The 19,665-nt window shown below is 41.4% G+C and overlaps 1 protein-coding gene across 2 annotated transcripts in view; it reads left to right on the top strand.

Moving 5' to 3' along the window:
- Positions 1–325: 325 nt before the first annotated feature.
- TEX2 (testis expressed 2) overlaps positions 326–19,665 on the top strand; it is a 43,716-nt gene continuing 24,376 nt past the window's right edge. Inside the window, exons 1-2 of one of the 2 annotated variants that reach the window (XM_008926300.3) lie at positions 326–437; positions 17,019–18,673. In XM_008926300.3, coding sequence (XP_008924548.2) covers positions 17,045–18,673 — 1,629 coding nt within the window. In that variant the 5' untranslated portion in view covers positions 326–437; positions 17,019–17,044. Of the gene's footprint in view, positions 438–4,897; positions 4,989–17,018; positions 18,674–19,665 lie in introns of those variants that run through there. The other variant, XM_018073243.1, reaches the window with a different exon arrangement.

Raw genomic sequence — 19,665 nt, 5'->3', positions numbered from 1 at the left:
GGGCGTCGGGCGCCGCCGCGGCGGGTCCCGGGCCGGCAGCGATGGCTGGCCGGGTGGAACCCGCGGAGTCGAGGGAGCTGAGCCGGGACGCGGGCTGCTGCTGGCGCTGAGTCTGAAGCTTGTGCTGAGCTGAGCACTGAAGCCTGAGCTGTAGCTGAGCTGGTGGCTAGCTGAAGCTGAGCTGAGCATGAGCTGCAGCCTCGATGCTTGGTAGGGGCACGGGCTGCTGCGGCTGAGCTGGTGGGCTGAGCGCTGAGCTGGGGGCTGGGCTGGGCTGGACTGGAGCGCTGCCCTCGGTGTGCCAGAGCCGGGCTCAGCAGTTGTGCAGCAGCTGCCGGAGTACGAGCGACACCTCCAAAACAAGCGGCGGAGGAAGCGGCGGCCGCGCCTCCTGCTGGAGCAGGGGGAGCATTTCCAGTTGGCTTTTAGTACCAAAGGTTTTCTGTCTCCTGAAATTGTTTTCTCTCCGTGGTCGGCTCCCTGGTTTCTGCTTCTCTTTCCATTCCCAGCGTCGTTTGTGTGTTACCTCTGTTGCAGTTCAGTGGCTGAACCTGTGTGCTGTGTCTCTTCAGCGTGTGCTAAAGTTCCTTTTTAATGTTTGTGCTCAACTTCTTGGTGATTTGTATCTCTCAGCATATGTCTTGAGGAACTGCTGTCCGTAATTTTGGGGAATTAAGTGTACAGCTGAGATTAATTTGAAGTTTTGTATGCGACCTAAGTATTATAACTCGAAGATAAATTAGCGTAAGACTTCAGTGCTGTAAGATTATCTTCTGTTAAGATGCTTTGTCATACTCCTCTTTCAAGATGATATTGCTTGTGTTACTCGGGAAAACAAGGCAGGCTCACAGTTTTAGGGGTGTGCACTTTTACAAGAAGCCTTTTTTTTACTGTTAAAATAACTTCATATTCCTAAACTGAATAAAATTCAGGTGGTGTGAGTACCCTATTTCAGTTTTCTCTGGATTGAAAATGGACTAAATTAGAGATAAAAGCACTTTAATTTAAGCAAAAGAAAGTAATGTTTTTGATGTTAGAATTGACTTTTAAAGACTGACATCGTGTTGGTTTATGATATATGGGAGGTTACTGTTCTGTTTGACTTCAAAGCTGATCCAACAAGCTGCTCTGTTGTGGGTGGCATATTAATTTTACTCCAAATAGGTGCTGAGGCTTGAGGTAGTGTTTCTGAGGCAGGACAGGGTAAGGTGTGTTCTCTCTGGAGTAAAAGACAAATAAGTTAATTCTGTGCTCAGAGATAACCTTGTACTGGGCTCTGCTGGGGTATGGTATCCCCTGGGAATTGTAGTGGTAAGGTGAACATCATCTTTTGGTCCAGGCAAAGAACTTAGTGAGATGACCCATATTGCCTTTATTTTAGAAACAAAAATCAATGAATAAAATTCAAAGTTAAAACTTGAAGAAGGACACAGCCCAGTAAAGTGCATATATTAATTGCATCTTTCTTTTTGCATGAAAACAACTCTTGAGGAGTTTCAGATGTTAATAGTGAATATTTAGTTGTTTCTAACTAAAGAACTTCTAAACCAGCTATTTTTCAAAGTGAAGAATGTGGAGTGGGAAGCCTTGACAGAACATGTAATGTTAATAATTTCTCTGTCGTGGCAGGTGTGTAAACAAAGTAATGAGAGATACAGAAACTTACCTGGTAAATAGAATATTAATATAATTGAAATAAATTGAAAATCAGGTATCTAGAGGACTGAAGATGCACTGTTGCATTCCAGTAGGTTTTTAGTTGATTTGTGACTGTGCTGCTCTAACCTCACCTTTCGGTGCAATTCAACCACATCCCTTAGATGAAGTCGGGAGGTTTCTCTTGTAGCACGTCTGAGAGGCCACCAGAGTGACATTGTGTGGGTGTGCAGGTGACCAGTCACAAGCATGGCACAGGACACACAGGACATGTTTCCTGTGCTGCTGTTCCCTGTGCTGCTCTCAAAGAGCTTTTAACCACTTTTGGCCCACGAGATGAGTAAATTGTGGTGCTGAATGTGCAGAGTGTAACTGCTGCCTGCCCAGGAGCTGAAATAAAATGAAGGCTGTTTATTAGGATAAATTGTGATGAAGGGGAGGGTAAGTAAATTCTGGTCTTAAACACAGTTTTTGGAGCTTGGAAAAGTCCCTCAAAATTAGATTTTTTTTTTTTCTTGGTAAGCTAGAAATTGTGGTATCAGATACCCACAGTAGTAAAGCTAATTCAGTGTGCTCTAAAGCACTTATCTGTGAATAAAGGCCTTCGTGTTCTAGAAACCCTCAATGCCCTAAATGAAACAATCAGATGACAATGTATGTTGGAAAATAAGAGTGTGATGTAGGCTTAGAGATTAGAGAAATAAAGATAAGAGTTAAAACTGTGAGCTGTCATGAGTGTGTGCTTGGTATTAGGAGAGATGTATTCAGACTAGAAATAACACTGGAAATCCATAAGGGTGCCACATGTGCCCAATAAAAGAGATGGACATTGACTTTCTAAGTAGTGTAAAGTGGACATTAGAGAGGATGTGTTGTGCTTTCAAGGGGGAGGATGGTAGAACAGTGAAATACTGAGAGAACAATATTATTGTTGATTAAAAAAAAAAGTGTACCACTCATTATAGTGGAGGATTGTGCTAAATGGTTCAGATCCACCAAGTAAAGGGTTTGGTGGGTTTTTTTGTACTGTAAGTGGTTGAATTAATGTGCTTTTCTGGATGTGTAGGACAAACATCCCAGTTATTGTGTCCTAAAAATACATGATCAGCTGTTCTTGACAGAATTGTGAATTATCTCTTCTTGGACAGTTTAACTTCTTTAAAGCTTCTGCTAACATGGCAAACTCAGAAGTTGGAAGGTAGAAAGTTACTAATAATTGGTCGAGGTCCCATTTCCAGCCTGAGGCAAGAAGATCTGAAGATTGTGCATTGGCTGGGAATGTTTATCCTCACCCAACAGCCTCAGCCTGTGGGGAGCCTTGGGAGGGCTGGGCTTTGACCACCTGCAAAGAGAAGGTGCTGAGTTCTTCACCATCGCCTTTATTCCCTGGGTACTCAGATCTGTTGTCTCTGAAGCCCATTGTTAGTGCCTTTGGAGAGACATGAGAATATAAGGGTAAAAAAGGGTTCATGATCCCATCCTGCCTGTCTTGCCTTCCTGTTCCTCAAAACTCCCACTTTGTTCATATTTTTTCTCTCTGTTTATTTTAACTCTCCAGACAGCAAGGTGTGTTACTCTGCTGTGCAGAGTCCAAAGCAGTTGTTAAGTTGGTGTTCTAGAAGAGAAGGTGACTGATGGACAAAGGATAACAGAAGATCAATAAACACAGTCAACAGTGGTGTTTTCCCATAAAGGTCAGGAGGGCAGAGGAAATGAATTGTGTGTGAACCAGGCTTTAATATTCATTACCCAGTGTCTCAGTGGGTTATAAAGTGTTGTGCTCCCTGACCCTGCTGGTGAGGGATGACAGGGACGTTGCAGGAGGATGTCCCGTAGTGCTGTGAACATATTGCACGGCCTGTCAATGCAGGATTGTTATCCTGAAGCTGTGAGAAGATGGGATGGTCAAACTTAGAATAGGATCTCTTAAAAGGGTATGAAAATGGATATTCAGGAGTTGGGCTGCTCTTCTAGAGGATCTGTTTGAGCCTGTAAAAACTGCTATATTGGGGTTTAGTAGCTTAAATAAAGACAGAGAGCTGTAAGACTCTGGAGCCTACTCTGGATTTCATGTGTTTTGTTTAAATTATATGTCAGTTGTAAAATAGGACTACAAAAATACTGGCACAAACCAAGCTACTGTCTCCTTTGATACTGGGAATTTCAAAACAGGTGGCAAAGGCTGCAATGAAGTTCTGATCAGAAATTACATAGCTGTAAAAATGGCTTTGTTTCACTGGAAGTCAAGATTAAGACTGAGGAAAGAAAAATGTCCAGACAGGCTCAAAGAATGAGTGTTGTGTGAGGGCAGGGAGATGGTCGTGCTCCCACGGGTGTGTTTGGGAGCTGGGTTAGGGAATGTCACTGGGCATGTGACACCAAGAGCAGACAGGGAAAGTTGTCCGACTTTGGCACTTGGAGCTGCAGAATGTTCTGTTTCCTTCACTTCTGAAACTTGGGAGTATCCAGAACCTGCCTGGTGTGGGCTCTGCCAGGATCCAAGAGTTCCTCTGGCTGAGGCCAGGAATGATAACAGCAGAACATTGCAGAGCATTCCCATACCCCTTCCCGACCATCACCTCCCACTTCTTGTTCCAGTCTCCCTGCCCCAGAGTGCCCATGGAAGGTGATTTCTGCTCTGGATGCCTTCCAACCCAGGCATTTCCATTCTTGCTTAATACGTATCCGTCATGGCTGGAGGGGCTCCACTTTCTTTCCTAATACTCTTGTGTAAGGCTTGGGGTTGGTCACATTAATAAATGTATTTTGGTGGTAAATTAAAGTGATCCCTATGATTCTTACCCTGTTTGTAGCTGCTGGGAGGTTTGATAAGGCTTATCTTTGCAAGACCTTCTCAGTAGCAGTTCTTTTTGTCTAATCGCTTTCACACTTCTTCCTTTTCAACTTGACTTGGAGTGTTAAACAAAGGAATTGGGAGAAGGGGAAAGAGCTAAGGGCGAGATAATCCTAAATGTCTGTCAGCTCAAAAATGTGCTGGTTAATAATAAAGGCTTTGCCAGGGCTTTAATAAACCTGAGCAAATGTGTGACAACTTTACAGAAGTATTTTTATAAAAGAGAAAGAAAAAAATTTCTCCTCTTTATATGTTATTTTTAGTGAATAACAAGAGATGTGGATGGAGAAAGGAACAGCTGTGCATACAAACTATCTCCTGTTTTGTAATTCCCTTTATTCCCTGTTATCATTCCCTTTATGACAACAGGCTGAGTTTTCCCAGAAGCCTTAACACTGCTGAGAGGTTGCAGGCAAGCTGAAGAACAGTGCCTACCAGTTCCAGAAAACTCTGAGTGTCTGAAAAGGTGCATTTAGAGGTGTGTTGTGTTTAAGACTATAAACATTTGGCTGTGTGGATCTCCATTTCTTTTGTCACGCAGCTTTGAGATGTGGATTGGCAGTTGGTTTTGAGTATTGAACTGATTGTATGAACCCTTGCTTTTCTGATGAGTTGGGACAACTTTCCAGTCTCATTTTTACTGATCAGCTTAAAAAAAATTCTAGCTAGATATTTATTATTCTTCCTATAAAGTCAAGCTAAAACTTCACAATTAAAATGATAAAAATGAGTAAATCATGGTGCTGCCCCATGAGTTGTTCTAGTGCTTGACTTTCTCTGGATGTAGTTTTTTAAACCTGCTTCTTCCATTCAGCTGCCCTAAGCAGTGCATTTACCAATGAAACCTGCTGTGGGTTGACTGTCTTGTTGAAATTTTTCTGCTCACAGAATGGGTGAGGTGCAAAGAGTGGCTTTTCGAGCCTCCTCCAATACCCCAGGCCAAATGGGTGCTGATTTGCGTGGTCTGTGCAGATCTCAGGCTGTTGAAGAAGGCATTGTCTGTGAGGATCACACTTCTCACTCCTTCCTGGAGAACTTCTGAGAGCTGTGGAGCTGTTCCTCAGTGGAACAGAGAGGAGTTTGGCTCGGGGTGTGGAGACAAGTGTGAGGTGGAAAGATTTCCTTCCATGTCTGGATTTCCACTTGCACTCTTTATTTCAGTTTCCCCCAAAGAGTTGCCAGTGTTTCTCTAAAGCCTTCATTGTACATAGCAGGGCAGAGGCAGCTCCTTAGGGATGGGAGCAGCTTCCTCACCCTTCCATCATCACTGGTTTGTCACCTTATCCTGGAAGACACCCAGAGGTGCCTCCTCTGCCCTGACCTCAGCAATTAAAAGCCTGGTTGGAACACCCCCACCCTGACAATGAGCAGGTGAGTATGAGGTACTCACAAACCTGCTCACAGTATTTGCAATTCAGAGCTTGACTCCCTTTGATAAACAAATGCCTGGTGGATTAATGAAGCATGTATATGGGAACACTGCCCTGTGCCTGAAATGAGCCTTGCCTGCATCGTGCTGTAATTGAAGGAGGCAGGATATGGCTCAAAGACACTTATTTCCCTTTGCTCTTTTGAATCCATCTGGTGGCTTTTGCTGTTCTTTTATCTCCCAGCAAACCAAGACCTTAAAATTGATGACCTAAAATTCATTTCCTTGAAGCTGCTTTAGTGACACTTCCCTTTCTGTGCGTGTGTGTGCACAAAAAGTAACCAGTTTTGCATTCACTCTTACCTATTTTATCGAGTGCTTGAGACTGTAGACATTATTTCTGAGTGCAATAGTAGAAACTTTTATGGTGCTGAAGGCAGTTGCTGGGCAAACATTACACTGATAATACCTGGTTACTGAATAGCAGGTACAGGATGAGAAAGGGAAGACTTTAGCCATTTTTTTACAGGGAAATAACTTCAAAGACTGCCAGTATAGAACTTGCAATAATACTACTTGAATGGAAAGTAGAACTGGGATTCTTAAAAATTCATTAAATTTTTTTAAGCTCTTTTCTTCATATTGCACTATGAATTCAGCTGGCAACTGGTGAGTTTTGGTGTGTGTTCCCACAAGACACCCACCTTTTGACCTTTTACTTTTCAGCCTGTGGGATTGTCAGATGAAATTTCTGGAGGCAACTGAGTTGATTTAATGTTTGCAGAAGTGAGATCCGTGTGTGTGTTTTACAGCTCCATATGTAGCTGGTCAGAATGTAGTATGTGCTTCTGAAATAGAGACCTGGAGGAATTATTTCATTTGCAGATGTCCATTTTACTGCTCTACCTGAGGTCTGCTTTCCACGAGGTTAAAGACCTGTGTCTGCTATGAGTGAATTATAGAGGAACAAATAATTGTTTTCTGAGTTGAGAGAAAATGAGCAGTGGGTGAGAACACTTTTTAAGGAATGCTGAAAAGTTCAGAAAACTCTTAATGAATTTAAACCTTTTAAGGACAATTTGTTTCCCCCTTAATTTCACATTGGTGGCCTGATCATACAGTGAAAGACCATGTTGGGGTAGGTCCATGCCTCCGAGGAAAGAGGAGAGCTCTGCTTGTGTTCTTCCCAATCTTATTTTGTTTACTTTTTTTTGAGTATTCACATGACAAATTATCTTTCTAGGCATGTTATCACTACCCACATTTGGAGAGAGAAAAACAGAGTAGGAAGGATCCTCTCATATTCTTGTTGCTTAAGAGTGTGAAATAAAGTGCTTTAAGGTGCACAAGGACCTCGCTTTGCCATCACACTGTAGTGGTTTTATCCTTCTTTATGAGAAGACATCTATATGATGTCTTTATATCTCCATTTATGTGAAATGATCATTTCAATTAAGAGTGCCAGCAAAGCTGTTTTTCTTTCATGTATCTACCTCCCATGGTTTCTTAGCAATTAGGAATAAAAAGATCTGTTGTGGGAGGTGCTCATCATTTCTGACTCAGTTGGTTTCAATGGAGTCAGGCCTGTAAAGCAGCTGTTCAGGTCAGGGAATCTGTCACTGACCCATCAGATGTTGCAATTAAAATGGATCACAGCTGTCAGAAATAGGAGTTCCCTTCGTTTCTCCTAAAAAAACCAACGCACAGCCCAAAACCCAACCATCAGAAAGCTTTAATGTATTAAACTGCTTCATTAACTACTGCTCTCTTCATGTCTAATGCAAGAAACAGGGGATGCACATCGAGCTGGTGGCTTTGATGTCAGGACTGTTTGTGGCAGGGACCTCTTTCATGTTCTGGATAACAAAGTCCAGGGAATATTCTTACCAACATCTATCAGTTAATAAGTTTACATCCTGAAGTGTTTGAAGCTATAAATACTGTGTGAAAAATAAGAAAATATATTTAAATGAGAACACGTGTGGATGTTTTTGCCACATACTTCTTTTTTTGCCCTAACACTTTCATGGATTTTGTAAATATTTGAATGTACTGTAATAGAATAAATAGGAATTTTATGGTTGCTTCAACCCTGTGCACTTGAGTGGGTGTTTTTGTGTCTGGCTTTCTCACAGTCCAGTATTTCTGGACTATGCTTAAATCACCTTCTAATTCAAAATTAATCTTTTAAGAGACAATACTGAAACGCATATAACAGTTGCAAAGCTCTAGAAGCTTTTGACAAGCTGAAAAACCCCCTTTATGTCATGCTAGTCAGTTGGGAAGCTGGGAAAGTCTGGGTTGTCTGTCCTAATGTTTTTATTTGAGCCTCACTTCATATCTCTGCTCACTGAGGGTTGTCAGTGTTTCTATGTTGTGTGTTTGGTTTTTTTCTTTTAATAAACAAAACCCTCTGTCCTTAGAGTGGTAAAAATTCAGGTTGTTTGGGGCCATCTGAGTTCCATTTGGGTATTTTGGATGTTCTCCTGCCCTTATCACTGCACTTTGTCCTCCTACAGAGCTGCTGAACTTCTGCATTTTAGTTTCTAGGTCTTGGAGGTGAACATAAATCTGAATGAGGTGAGTGCTGCCTCAGGCAGAGAGAGATGTCTGGTACTTGCCAGTTCTTGGTTTGACATTTTCCTGCTATTCTTAGGACAAGGATTCTTCAGAGTTTGCTTTACATTTTGTTAACTTTCTATGGATCCTTCTATGAATTGAAAGTTAAAAGCATTTTAAGCATAGAAGCTGCCATTAGTAGTTTATGATCTCTGCACAGTTCTTGCTAGAATAGGATGTGTGATTCTTGAGCTGCTTTAATGTGGTTCTCAGTCCTTGCTGTTGCAGTTTTAAGAAGTCAGTGGCTTTGTGTGATCTTGTCCCAAGTGCTGTGTGAACATTGCTCTTCAGTGGGAAAAGTTAAAGCAAAATTTTCCTCGCCCTCCTAACAATCCTGAAACTCAAAATAACGTGATTACCTGCTCAGAGCTTTCAGAGAACTCTGGAATTCCAGTCCATTTCCGTCCAAAATTAGATCACAGAGAGCTTTTTTTTTGTTCATGTGGTGCCAGTTTATATTTCTTGCCTTTGCAGTTGCCAGGTAGCATGAAATGCTGGTAATACCTTTCTGCATTAATTTTTCATGGAATCCAGTGGCAGGCAAGACCACTCAGTGCCTGGCATGGAGCATGGGCAGGATTGCCTCTCTCAAGTGCTGGGAGCAATAATTTTGAGGAAACTTTGCAGAACAGTCTGACTTTTGGCTTCAATTGCTTTTGTCCCACCACTTTTCAAACTGCATAGCAACTCTGAAAAGACTTGCATGTTCTGAAGTTCTTTTTTTTGACCTTTTCCTAAGATTTTCTATCCTCTGGACCCTCTGGGGATTGTGCTTGCAGAAGCTTCTGAGAACTGGTCTTTCTAAATGCAATTTCTGCATTTATCAAAGACACTTTTCCTTAGGTAGATGAGGTGCAAGGAAGTAAATAAATATAATAAGGTGCTCTCTAACAGAAGTTTTCTTTGTTAATAGTTGCAGTTTGCTGTGCCTTAGGATAATTAGTTTTTGTGTGTTACATATAACTGCCTCTATAGTTATTTAGGAATACTTTGCTATTTGGATTGAATGTAGCTCTCCTCCTTCCCCTGGACAATTTAAGCTTTCTGAAAATAGCCTTGCTTTGATTAGTTGTTCTTATCTTGTTTTGTGCCAGCTGCTTTGGGAGCCAAAAGTTGAAATTTTTCTAATTTATTTTATTTGAAGAGATATTACCTTGCTGCTTAGGGCTGTGTGCTTGGGCCAAGTATTAAATGCTTTAGTCCTGTTTAGTAATAGCAGAGAATATCCTCTTCTCTAATTTTGAAAACATCTCTTGAGACCTAAAGAACCCTTGATTGTGTCCCATGTTTTGTCCTGGCAGGTTAAAAAACCGTAAAGCACCTTGCCTGCTAATCCTCTGCAGAACATGAAATTAAAATGAAGGTTGTGCATCAGAAATGAGAGATTTGATCAATCATTAAAAATCCTCTGGGAAAAAAAAACCCCTCTTTAGATACCTGTGGGGTATTTTGTAAATCTGTAGATTCTGTTCCTTTTTAAATGATCTTTCATAACTACATTTTACATGAGGACCCAGAATTTGAGGTACTATTTGGTGCTCTGTGTATCTCATGTGGACAAGTTTTTTAATACCTTTTCTGCTGTTTTCATGTGATGGTTGTTTTAACTTTATTAACTTTGCAGGTGCTGTGAATATTGACTGAATTTTTTTGTTGATGAAATGAGCTTTAAATGTCAAAAGAAGTCCTTGAATGCTCTTTGTTACCTGTGGGCACTTCTACCTATTGATGTGCATTTGCATTGCTGGGAAAAATGAGCCTGGAAGGGAACTCTACTGAGCCCTTTTTAATTTGGGATTCAGGGCAGTTTTTTTGGCTCCATTTTGGGAACATGCTTTTCTGTAAGTCACTCGGTCAGAATTTCCCCTGAAGATTTTATAGTGACCTTTCATTTGATCGAGATGTGGGCAACGTTTTCAGCTCTGGACTAATCCAGGCAGGTTTTAGATAAGCTTTTATCAAATTAATGAGGAGTTGAGTTTTTTTTCCCTCCACTGAGATAAGAGGGAGTTAAAATTCTGCACAGTTTTATGTTCTACCTCACCATTTACCCTTTCCACAAGATGTAACTTTTTATGTGTAGGCTTTTCATGGTTTATTATTACAGAAATAAAACATCTTCTGTTGAGATGCACAACTTCTGCAGCACCAGAAGATTCTGATTTAGTCTTTTCTCCCTTTTAGAAGAGAACAAACCCACTAGTTGTATATTTATTGCTCAGAATTTTAAGACCATTGGGTTTTTTAATTTTTGGTTGGTTTTTTTTACTCACCTTTGTCATGCAAGGGTGATTTTGAAGCAAGTGCTTTGGCCAGGCAGTACAGAAGTTTTGGAAACAAAAAGTGGGAAAAGCTGGCTTTAGGCTGGGACAGAAGTTTGCCTCTGATTGCTCTGGTTTTAATGTGTCTGTTCCTGACTCCCTTGCTGCAGGAATTTCACATCTAGGTCTGTAAATCTTTCTTTTTCTGGGGCATTTCTCTTCTCACTCATGGCCAAATTAGGGTTTTTTGGGGGTAATTTTGATGGCAACAAGTAGTTATCTGGGAAAATATGTGTTTGAGTGTACATTTTAAAGACAGCAATATATGATAAAGGAAATGACTAAATCTCCAAAATCTGTGATGAAGGGGGAGAGGAGGGTTTTGTTACTCTTTTGGTTTCTTCTGGGAATTAGTAAAAGGTCTCTTTGAACTGTTCAGTGTTAAATGTTTTGGAAGGAAAAGATTTTGCTTGTTGCTTGCAATGACAAATGATAAAGAAACAATGGAGTTCATAGGAGGAGAACACGTGAATGGAGAAAGTATCATGTACCAGAATTTTTATTTGTTCTCATTGTACCAACTGGGAGTAAATGTTCTTTAATATAATTACACTCTGGTGCTGTTTGAATCTCCTCCAAAGAGCAGAGCTTTGCTTAAAAACTTCTTTTATTTCTTCTCTTAGGGGACGTGTTCAATTCCTTACAAACACTGCTGCACTTCAGCCTGCAGAAAGTCACGAAATAAGAAGAAATTAGATTTTTCTGAGTTTCTAGTCAACCTTTAACTGCTCAGCTTTTTGTGTTTGTCAAAATTAGACCGTAGTGCTGCTTTTAAAGTTTGTGGTGTGAGTGTCATGAAGGAGAATAGGAAAGCATAATAATTATTCTTTTATCAGTAAAGGCAGAGAAACTAATGTGGTGGCTGACCTTTCTCAGGTCTCTGGGGAAAATGTTAACGTAGAATAGACTCGCTTAGCTGACATTAAACAGTTTTTATTTGTTTATTTTTGAAGTGTTGTAAATACAAGCTTGTATTTGGGACCTTATTTTGAAGACTCCTTATTTGCCATTGCAATTTTCCTTGACCTTTCTGTGCTGGACTTAAATCGACACTTATTTGTCCCTTTGATAGGTTTATAGTTCTCATTAAAAGTATCATCTCCTTGAGAAGACTCTAAAATCTTGCTTAAGATCCTTCTTTTAAGTATCACTTAAATGCTGGCTATTTAATGCTGAAATTGTTCTGAACTTAAAAGCATTTACAAAAAAAATGTATTTTTTTTAATGAAGCTCAGAGAATTCCTGCTGGAGATGTTTTAGGTCTTAACCATCTTAGTTGTGATAACCTGGCTCACCTCTCTTAAGAGATGTGTGCTGTGTGTGCATAATATAATCCTTTCTTTGAATACTTTTTGATATTGATACCAACTTTTTCATTTGCCCTTGGATTTAAAACAGGCTTTATTGGGGTTTTGTTCCTCTTTCCCCCCCGCCCTCTGTATCTCAAATCCAGTTGCATGAACTTGAAAGGTGAAGCAAAACTTCCTTCTTCCTGATGGAAAGTGAGGTTTAAAGTCTGGGCTTGCTCCAGGCTGGGTAACTGGATCCCTGACACGAGGGATCCCAGGGCTACTGTGTGATTGTAATTACCAACTCTGGCTCTGTAGTTCATCTAAAAGTAATGACTAATGGATGTGAAAGGAACAATGGATGTTAACCGTGGAATACATTAACTCATGGGGACGCCGAGGGAATTTAATGGGTTGTAATTAAAAATTTGAATGGGGGTAGGAAAGAATGTTGAATTTGGGGGGTTGTATCCTTTTTTTTTGGCTTTTATGGTATAGATCTGCTGGAGGAGATGAAATTCATGTGGCAGGTAATGTCCCAGCAGCTGTGATCTCTGCTTCAGGAAGGGCTTCTGGGCTAGATGGGAATTGGCTTTTCTAGACTGTTTCTGTGGCAAAGGAGTGCTTTCCACTAGTGCTGTGCTTGGTTTTGAAGGACCTGAAATGAAGCCTTCTAGCTCTTTCAAGAGAAGGATTTTTGTCTGCTGCTGAGAGCTCTGTTACTTATTTTAAATAGGTATAAAGAATTGCAACGGTTCTCCCACATATCTCGGTGTTGGAAGGAAGATACTGGTTGAGTCTCTAGTAAATCAAGTGGAATCTAGAATTTCTGGGAGCAGCTATGGATTTCAGAACATGTTGGCCTGCGCAGGTGTTTCCAATCCAGGAAGGATTTAGCATGACGTCACATTGTGGCATTATCAATAATCAAATTAGTGGTTTCCTGAACAGCATTTAGGGCTTGTTCTTCTGGCACAACTGGCAGATACAGGGGAAAGTATTACAGAGCAGTTTAAGAACCTGTAAGGCTTTTCCTTTACTTAGGAGGAAAGGAATTTCTGTTTTGTGGAAAACACATTTTTTTGGTCTGTGTTTAGTAGCAACCAGCAGGGAAAATACAAATGTTGAACCCTGCTGGCCATTTTTGTGAAAGCATTTTGGTAATGCAGTGTGCCCTGTACCCTTTCCCCCTCATGTAGATGTTGCAATAAGTAATAGCAATGTGATTAGAATAGTTGGCTGCTGCAGAGCTTGTGAATTTAGTTACCCAATCTGGGCTGTTTCTCCAACTGAATGATTATGAAAGGCATTGAATTGCTCTGCTGAATATACCTTAATTAGTAAATGTGGCCAAATTGAGCTGTGGGTAAAACAAGCCTGGTGGATGCAACTCTGACCTTTGAAGTTAGTTCCTAGTTTGCTGCTCTGTGTTGGCTGAATCACTTTCTAAATTGTTAATGTGAAAATAATTGCTGTGCTCCATCTATAAAGTTGAATGTATAATTGTCTGAAAGAGGCCCTTCAGTGCACTGGGTGGTTTCTGGGGCTCAGCTGAAGGGTGGGGTGTGTGTTTGTCCACTGCAGGGTTTGCCAGTTCAGGAGAAGTTGGGCAGAAGGACAGACTGCTGAGTGCTCAGCTCTTCCTGTAAACACTCCCAATTAGTCATTCCTGCTGTAGGTGAGGGCACATGTTACTGGAGTGACACTCAGAAAGGTGCCTGACCCACACCAGCCTCTCCCTGGGTGTCCTGTTGGTCTCCAGGTGCTTCCCAGAGTGTTGGAGACGTGTTGTCACCTGGGTAAAAACACATCCTCAGGAAAGGGCTGGGCAGGGAATATTTTCTGTTCCCAGGCAGCTGTGTGCCCTGTTTGCCTGGTTCACTGTTTCCTGCTGTAGCTTTGAAAGCACTGCCTGTAGGTGAGGATTCTGAACTGCTGTGCTGTGGGTGATGGGGATACAGTGCCTCGAGGTCACAAGTGGAAATGGCAGCAGTTGGTTGGCAGCTCTCTCATTCCACCCTGCAAAAGCATCCACTTTGGGGGAAAGGAGTTATTTTCTGAGCAGCCTTCTTCCCTTCCAGGCAAAAGTTCATGTTTTGAGTCATTTGAAGCCTGAGGATCTGAGATTATTATTATTCTTCAGATCTGCCTGCCACATAAATAAAACTGATACCTTGCATCTTCAGAATGAACAACAGGAAAACCCTGAAGAGGCAGCCAGGGGAGGTGGGGACAGCGTGGCCTTCAAAAGAAGGACCAAAGCAAACCTGTGTTTCTGCAAGTACTGATGTGGTTTGGAGTCATGCAACTTCAGATGGGGAGGGAATGTCAGGTCTTCAAACAGGTGGGAGAGGAGCTGAGGAGTAGGAGAAAGGGGAAACAGTGAATGAGGATAATGTAGCCAGAAATCAGTAAGAAGTGAATCTGTTAAAATGATTTAAGGAGTAAAAATGTGCAGTTAGAGAACCTAATGAAATATCTTTGTTATCAAAACCAAACAAAAGTGAAAGAGCTGTGCTGGAAAAGCTTTTCAGCATCTACTTGGACAAAAAAAAAGAAAAATCCAGCAAACAAACAAAACCCCAAATCCTCCACAGCAGAACAGAAGCTGTGCTCAGGAAGGGTTGGAAATATGCTTTTATAAGACATAATTCATGGTATAGTAACATGCTTAGGGTAGGCAAATAGTGGCTAATCGAGAATTTCCTTCCTCTCTGTGTTAGCTAGTTAATCATGATGTTAAAGCCTTGCTTGTTCAGTAAGGAGTGCAATCTCTTTTCAGTGCATTTGGTGTGTGCAAGTAAAGTTCATCTGTTTCAGGTCATTAGCACTGCATTAGCACAGCGTGTTTAAACACGAGGTAATTAACTGCACAGTGCAAACACAGTGTGCTAAAGAGCCATCCAAACCCACCAAGTTCTAGCTGATACAAAATACCACACTGGAAATGCTGTTGGGAGGGGGGAGTTAATATTTTTCACCTGTTTTGCTAAATTATTGATACATGATTAGTGCCAAATGGCAGAAGAGAAGGGGTCAGACTGGTGCCAACAGCATCCTATTGGAGTTTTTTTTGGAGGGGGGGTGTTTGTTTTTTTTTTTCTTCCTGAATGTATAGTGTTGCAGTGGCTCAATGGCATGGAAGATGAGTAGGGTTTTTTTGTATTTGCAAATTTTGGTTTATTTATTTATTGCAATTTCACAACTGGCACAAAATATTAAAGATGTGTGATAGCTGATGGTCCAGCACGAGGGAAATGGAAACGGAGTTGGACAGTAGTAGCCTTTTCACTGTCCAAAATAAATTTGGGTGCATTTGTCTAAAAAATGGGGTGATTTGCAGTTTGAACAACGTGAAATGGAACTGTGTCCAAAGGCAGTGTGGATCCTGGATGCTGGTGGTTCCCAGGTAGCTAATCCAACAGAAAGACCAAATTTCTCACTAACTTCAGCACTCCCCAAGTTATATGTGCACATGACTGATAATATACAACCTGACGGGGAAGCACACAAATGCTCAAAGAAGCAAGGAATAAACTAGTCAACAGTTTAGGAGCCATAAAATGGGCAACTGTAGTGAGTAGGAAGTTGTGGGGAGATATTCCCTCCTGTTCCAACATTACTGGATAAGCTGTGTAGCAGAGCTCTGCTGTTTTAAAATGTTTAACCCAGCTTATTTTACTGACAGGCTAAAAAACATTTACATGAGCAGCTCTGTTGGGAAGTATAAAGGGCTGCAACCTTTAGTGGGGTGATGATGCCAAACAGGTGGCACAGCATTGCTGGATAATACAATCTGATATCACAACTGTTTGTGAAGTGCACATTTCTTCACCACCACATAATCCTTCTCCTGAACTGCTCTTTAAACGTCAGCAAAGGCCTCTCATTAATTCAGCCTGACAGTTTGATTACAGCATTTTAACAGCTCCTGAAAAATAATTCAGTTACTGAAGTGGTAAACTCGCTGTCTTGGCAGTGGAGATAAAGTGCTGCCTCCCAGCTGGAGAGGAGAGCTAATCCTGGAATTCCTGATCCATCTCTGTGCATGGTCACCAGTAGTTTAAATGTGTGGCCTTTCCTCTCCATGTAAATATGTGCAAAGTCCACTTTCTTGGTCAGTAAAATTCTTGAAATAATGTGCTTCCCACACGTGAAGATTTTTACATGTTGCAGACCTTCCTCTGAGTTTCAAATCTGCTTTAGTTGAAAGAAATAGGAAGAATTAATTATTGCCTGTAGAAGGAGCTGAGAGTCAGGAGTGAAGAATTTCAGTGTGGTGGGGTGGGATGGGGCTTCTGGAACTCAGAAGTGCATTTAGTGGGGAAAATATGGAAGTGGTGCTTCAGAGATGAACTGTAATTTCAGAACACTTGGAGATAATTTTAACAGCATGGCACTTGTTAATATTGCCATTTTGTGCTATGTGGAAATATGTAGCAAACAGTAACCTAGATCTGTAAGTCTGAGCAAAAGTGTCTTCTGCTTGGGTTTTCTTGAATTTTTTTCCTACCTAAAATTGTGTCATTCTTCCTTCAAGATCACCTTAAGAGGGTCTAAAATGCTCTCCATACCTATCCATGACTGCCAATTGTCCTAAGCCTGTTTTTCCCCCTGTCTTTCTTTGAATCTGCTCTTGCATTCAATGGTAATAAAAATGAGATATTTAAGCAGATGCAGAGGAAGTGTTAACTAAAATATAGATATGTTTTATGCAGTGAAATAAATGTACAGTAAATTTCTTTAGTGTCAGTCCATAATTTGACCAGACAGCTGTAAATCCAGTGAGATGGGAGTGTCCAGAACATTTTAATTTTCTACTGACTGACCTGTTTGGCTCAACACTTGAAAATAAGGTATTTGAAGGGTGAAAAGAATGCATTTAACATAGTACTACATTTTCTCCACAGACTCTGACACATCTCTGGAACCTGCAATGACAAGTCGGAACAGTAGCCATGCAGAGAAAACTGGTGAAATGTCCTCAAAGCAGTCAACACCAAAAGTGCAGGTCCAACGATCTGTCTCCCAAGAAACCATCACTATTCATTTCTCTGCATTTGGGAAGGAGGAAGAAGAGGAGGAAGAGGAGTTTAAGGAGTTTCTTGATGAGGAACTAGATGACCAAAGCATTGTAACAGCACTTGAAGCCAAGGAAGACCTCTGCTTTGAGCATCCCGGCCATGACCTTTCTGGTCCAGCTACCTCGCTTAACGTGGCCAACTCTGCATCACTGCTGTCCTCATCACCTGCAGTTCTGCCAACTGCAGAGACTGTGACGCTCTTGGATTCTCCTCCTGCATCCCGAGTGTTCAGTGCAGTGCCACTCGTCCTGTCTCCATCGTCACACTCATGTCACACAGTTGACGTATCAGGTGCATCTGTGACGTACCAGGTGGGATCTGTGGAACAGAAATCCAGCCTGTCGTCTTCCCCATCCTCATCCCCTTCCAGATCTACTGGGTCATCCACAATTTCTAGTTCCAAGCCTTTTAAGGGGTTAGTCAAGTCCCTTTCAACAGATGTGGAACCCAAAGAACCCACCCCACCGATGCGACATAGACAGTTAATGAAAACCTTGGTGAAATCTCTGTCTACAGACACTTCTAAACAAGAGTCTGAAGCTGTGTCTTACAGGCCACCTGACTCGAAACTGAACTTGCATCTGTTCAAACAGTTCACTCAACCTCGAGCTACAGGTGGTGATTCTAAAACTGCCCCCTCCTCTCCATTAACATCCCCCTCTGACACTCGGTCCTTTTTTAAAGTACCTGAAATGGAGGCAAAAATTGAAGATACTAAAAGACGCCTTTCTGAGGTAATGTATGAGCCTCTTCAGCTGCTCAGTAAAATAATGGGTGATGAAAGTAGTAGCCACAGGCCCAAAGCCTTATCTTCAAGTGCTTCAGAACTCTCAAACCTTTCCAGTTTGAATGGCCATTTGGAAAGCAATAACAACTACAGCATTAAGGAGGAGGAGTGTGACTCGGAAGGGGACATCTCTGGAGGTGACTCTGTGAGTAAAAGTGATCAGTCAAAGGCTGCTGAGGAACATGGAAAAGACACAGAGACCCCAAGCTCTCAGTCTTCAAGCACAAAGGACGTGAGTTCGAAACCTTCACTCGTACTTGAAAAATGTTCGTTGTCTGCACTAGTGAGCAGGGAGGATGAGGAGTTTTGTGAACTGTATTCTGAGGACTTTCTCTTGCTAGAGGATGAAAGCAAAACTGATAAACCTGCTGAAACTGTGATGGATCCCGAGATGACTGAGGAAACTGTCACTATGCTCAGTAGTGAGGATGAAAACAATCTGGATGTGCAACAGCCTAAACCACCGTTGAAAACTTTGTATGTCTTAACACTGTTAGTCTATGCTTATTTAATTATCCCTCTCCCTGGCTACTTAAGTGGACTCTTACTTGGAATGGCCCTTGGATTTATGGTAGCTATCTGTGTGATTTGGCTTGTTACTCCACGTACTCATGAATATCTCAAATTTCATAAAAGTATGAAAAAGCGATGGAATGCAGGAGCTCTAGACATCAAAGAACCTGACATACTGAAGGTGAGGTCCTGGCATTTCGTGTGTGTTTGTGTGCGTTATTTTGGGTAGAAAGAATAAACTGCATTTATTCTGAGGATGCAAATGAGCTGAATTATCCCCATTTGTAAATACAGTTTCATTTTAGGGTTAGGTGGCTTTGGCAGGGGCACAAATCATTTAGTATCTGAGAATATATAAGATTTCAATGTCTTTAAGGATTAGTAGAAAATGGAATTTCTTCAAAAGTAAAAGGGCAAGTGGTTTTGCTGAGAGATTTGAAATTATCCATCTGAATTACTGAGAGCAAGTAGTGTCAGAGTTTAGTGTGTAAAAGAACATTTGTTCTCAAAGCTGCATTTTGGGAGATGTATTTTGTTTCTGGGATATTTTACTGTCTAGGCAGTAATTTGTCTTGTCTGTTCAGTCTAAGCAGAGTCAGAAGCGTTGTGTTCAAGTGCAGCATAGAGAGTTGGAGAGCATATGGAATTCTCAAACATGAGCTAATTAGGATGGGAGGAGGAATTACAGCTCAGCAAAACATGTGCCTGAGAGCTGGGTTTTAAATGAAGCTCTTAGAAAATTTGTTCTCCCTCCTCTTTGCCCTTCCCCATCTCCACTTCTTGTTCAGATCATGCAAGTTCATATGTCTGGCTGGCTGTCCAGCTGTGATCCACCACTCAGTTCCTTCAGTGGCTTTGTGCTTGTTGGCCCTGCCCTGCCTCTCCCAACCTCCATCTGTGATGAATTAATATTTTCCCAATTGCAGAATTCTGAGCAGTAAAGCACCTGTGCTCCAGAAGCATTTCAGAGTGATAGTGGTACAACCTTCACTTCATATCACTTGCTTAGCAGAGTATTTGTGTAAATATTAAATTGAGCTTTCTGAAGATGCATCTCCAGCTGTGTAACAGCACAAAGGTTGCAGGAATTTAAATTCAGCCAATATTGGGTATATGCTGTAGAATCCATAGTGTATTGATAGCTAATCTCATGTATCTTTAGGTAAACTGAAA

Source organism: Manacus vitellinus, unplaced genomic scaffold, assembly GCF_001715985.3.
Source record: "Manacus vitellinus isolate BGI_N305 unplaced genomic scaffold, ASM171598v3 scaffold_24_pilon, whole genome shotgun sequence".
NCBI classification, from domain to species: Eukaryota; Metazoa; Chordata; class Aves; order Passeriformes; family Pipridae; genus Manacus; species Manacus vitellinus.
The sequence above is the reverse complement of the archived record's forward strand: the minus strand, read 5'-3'. Positions and strand labels throughout refer to the sequence as shown.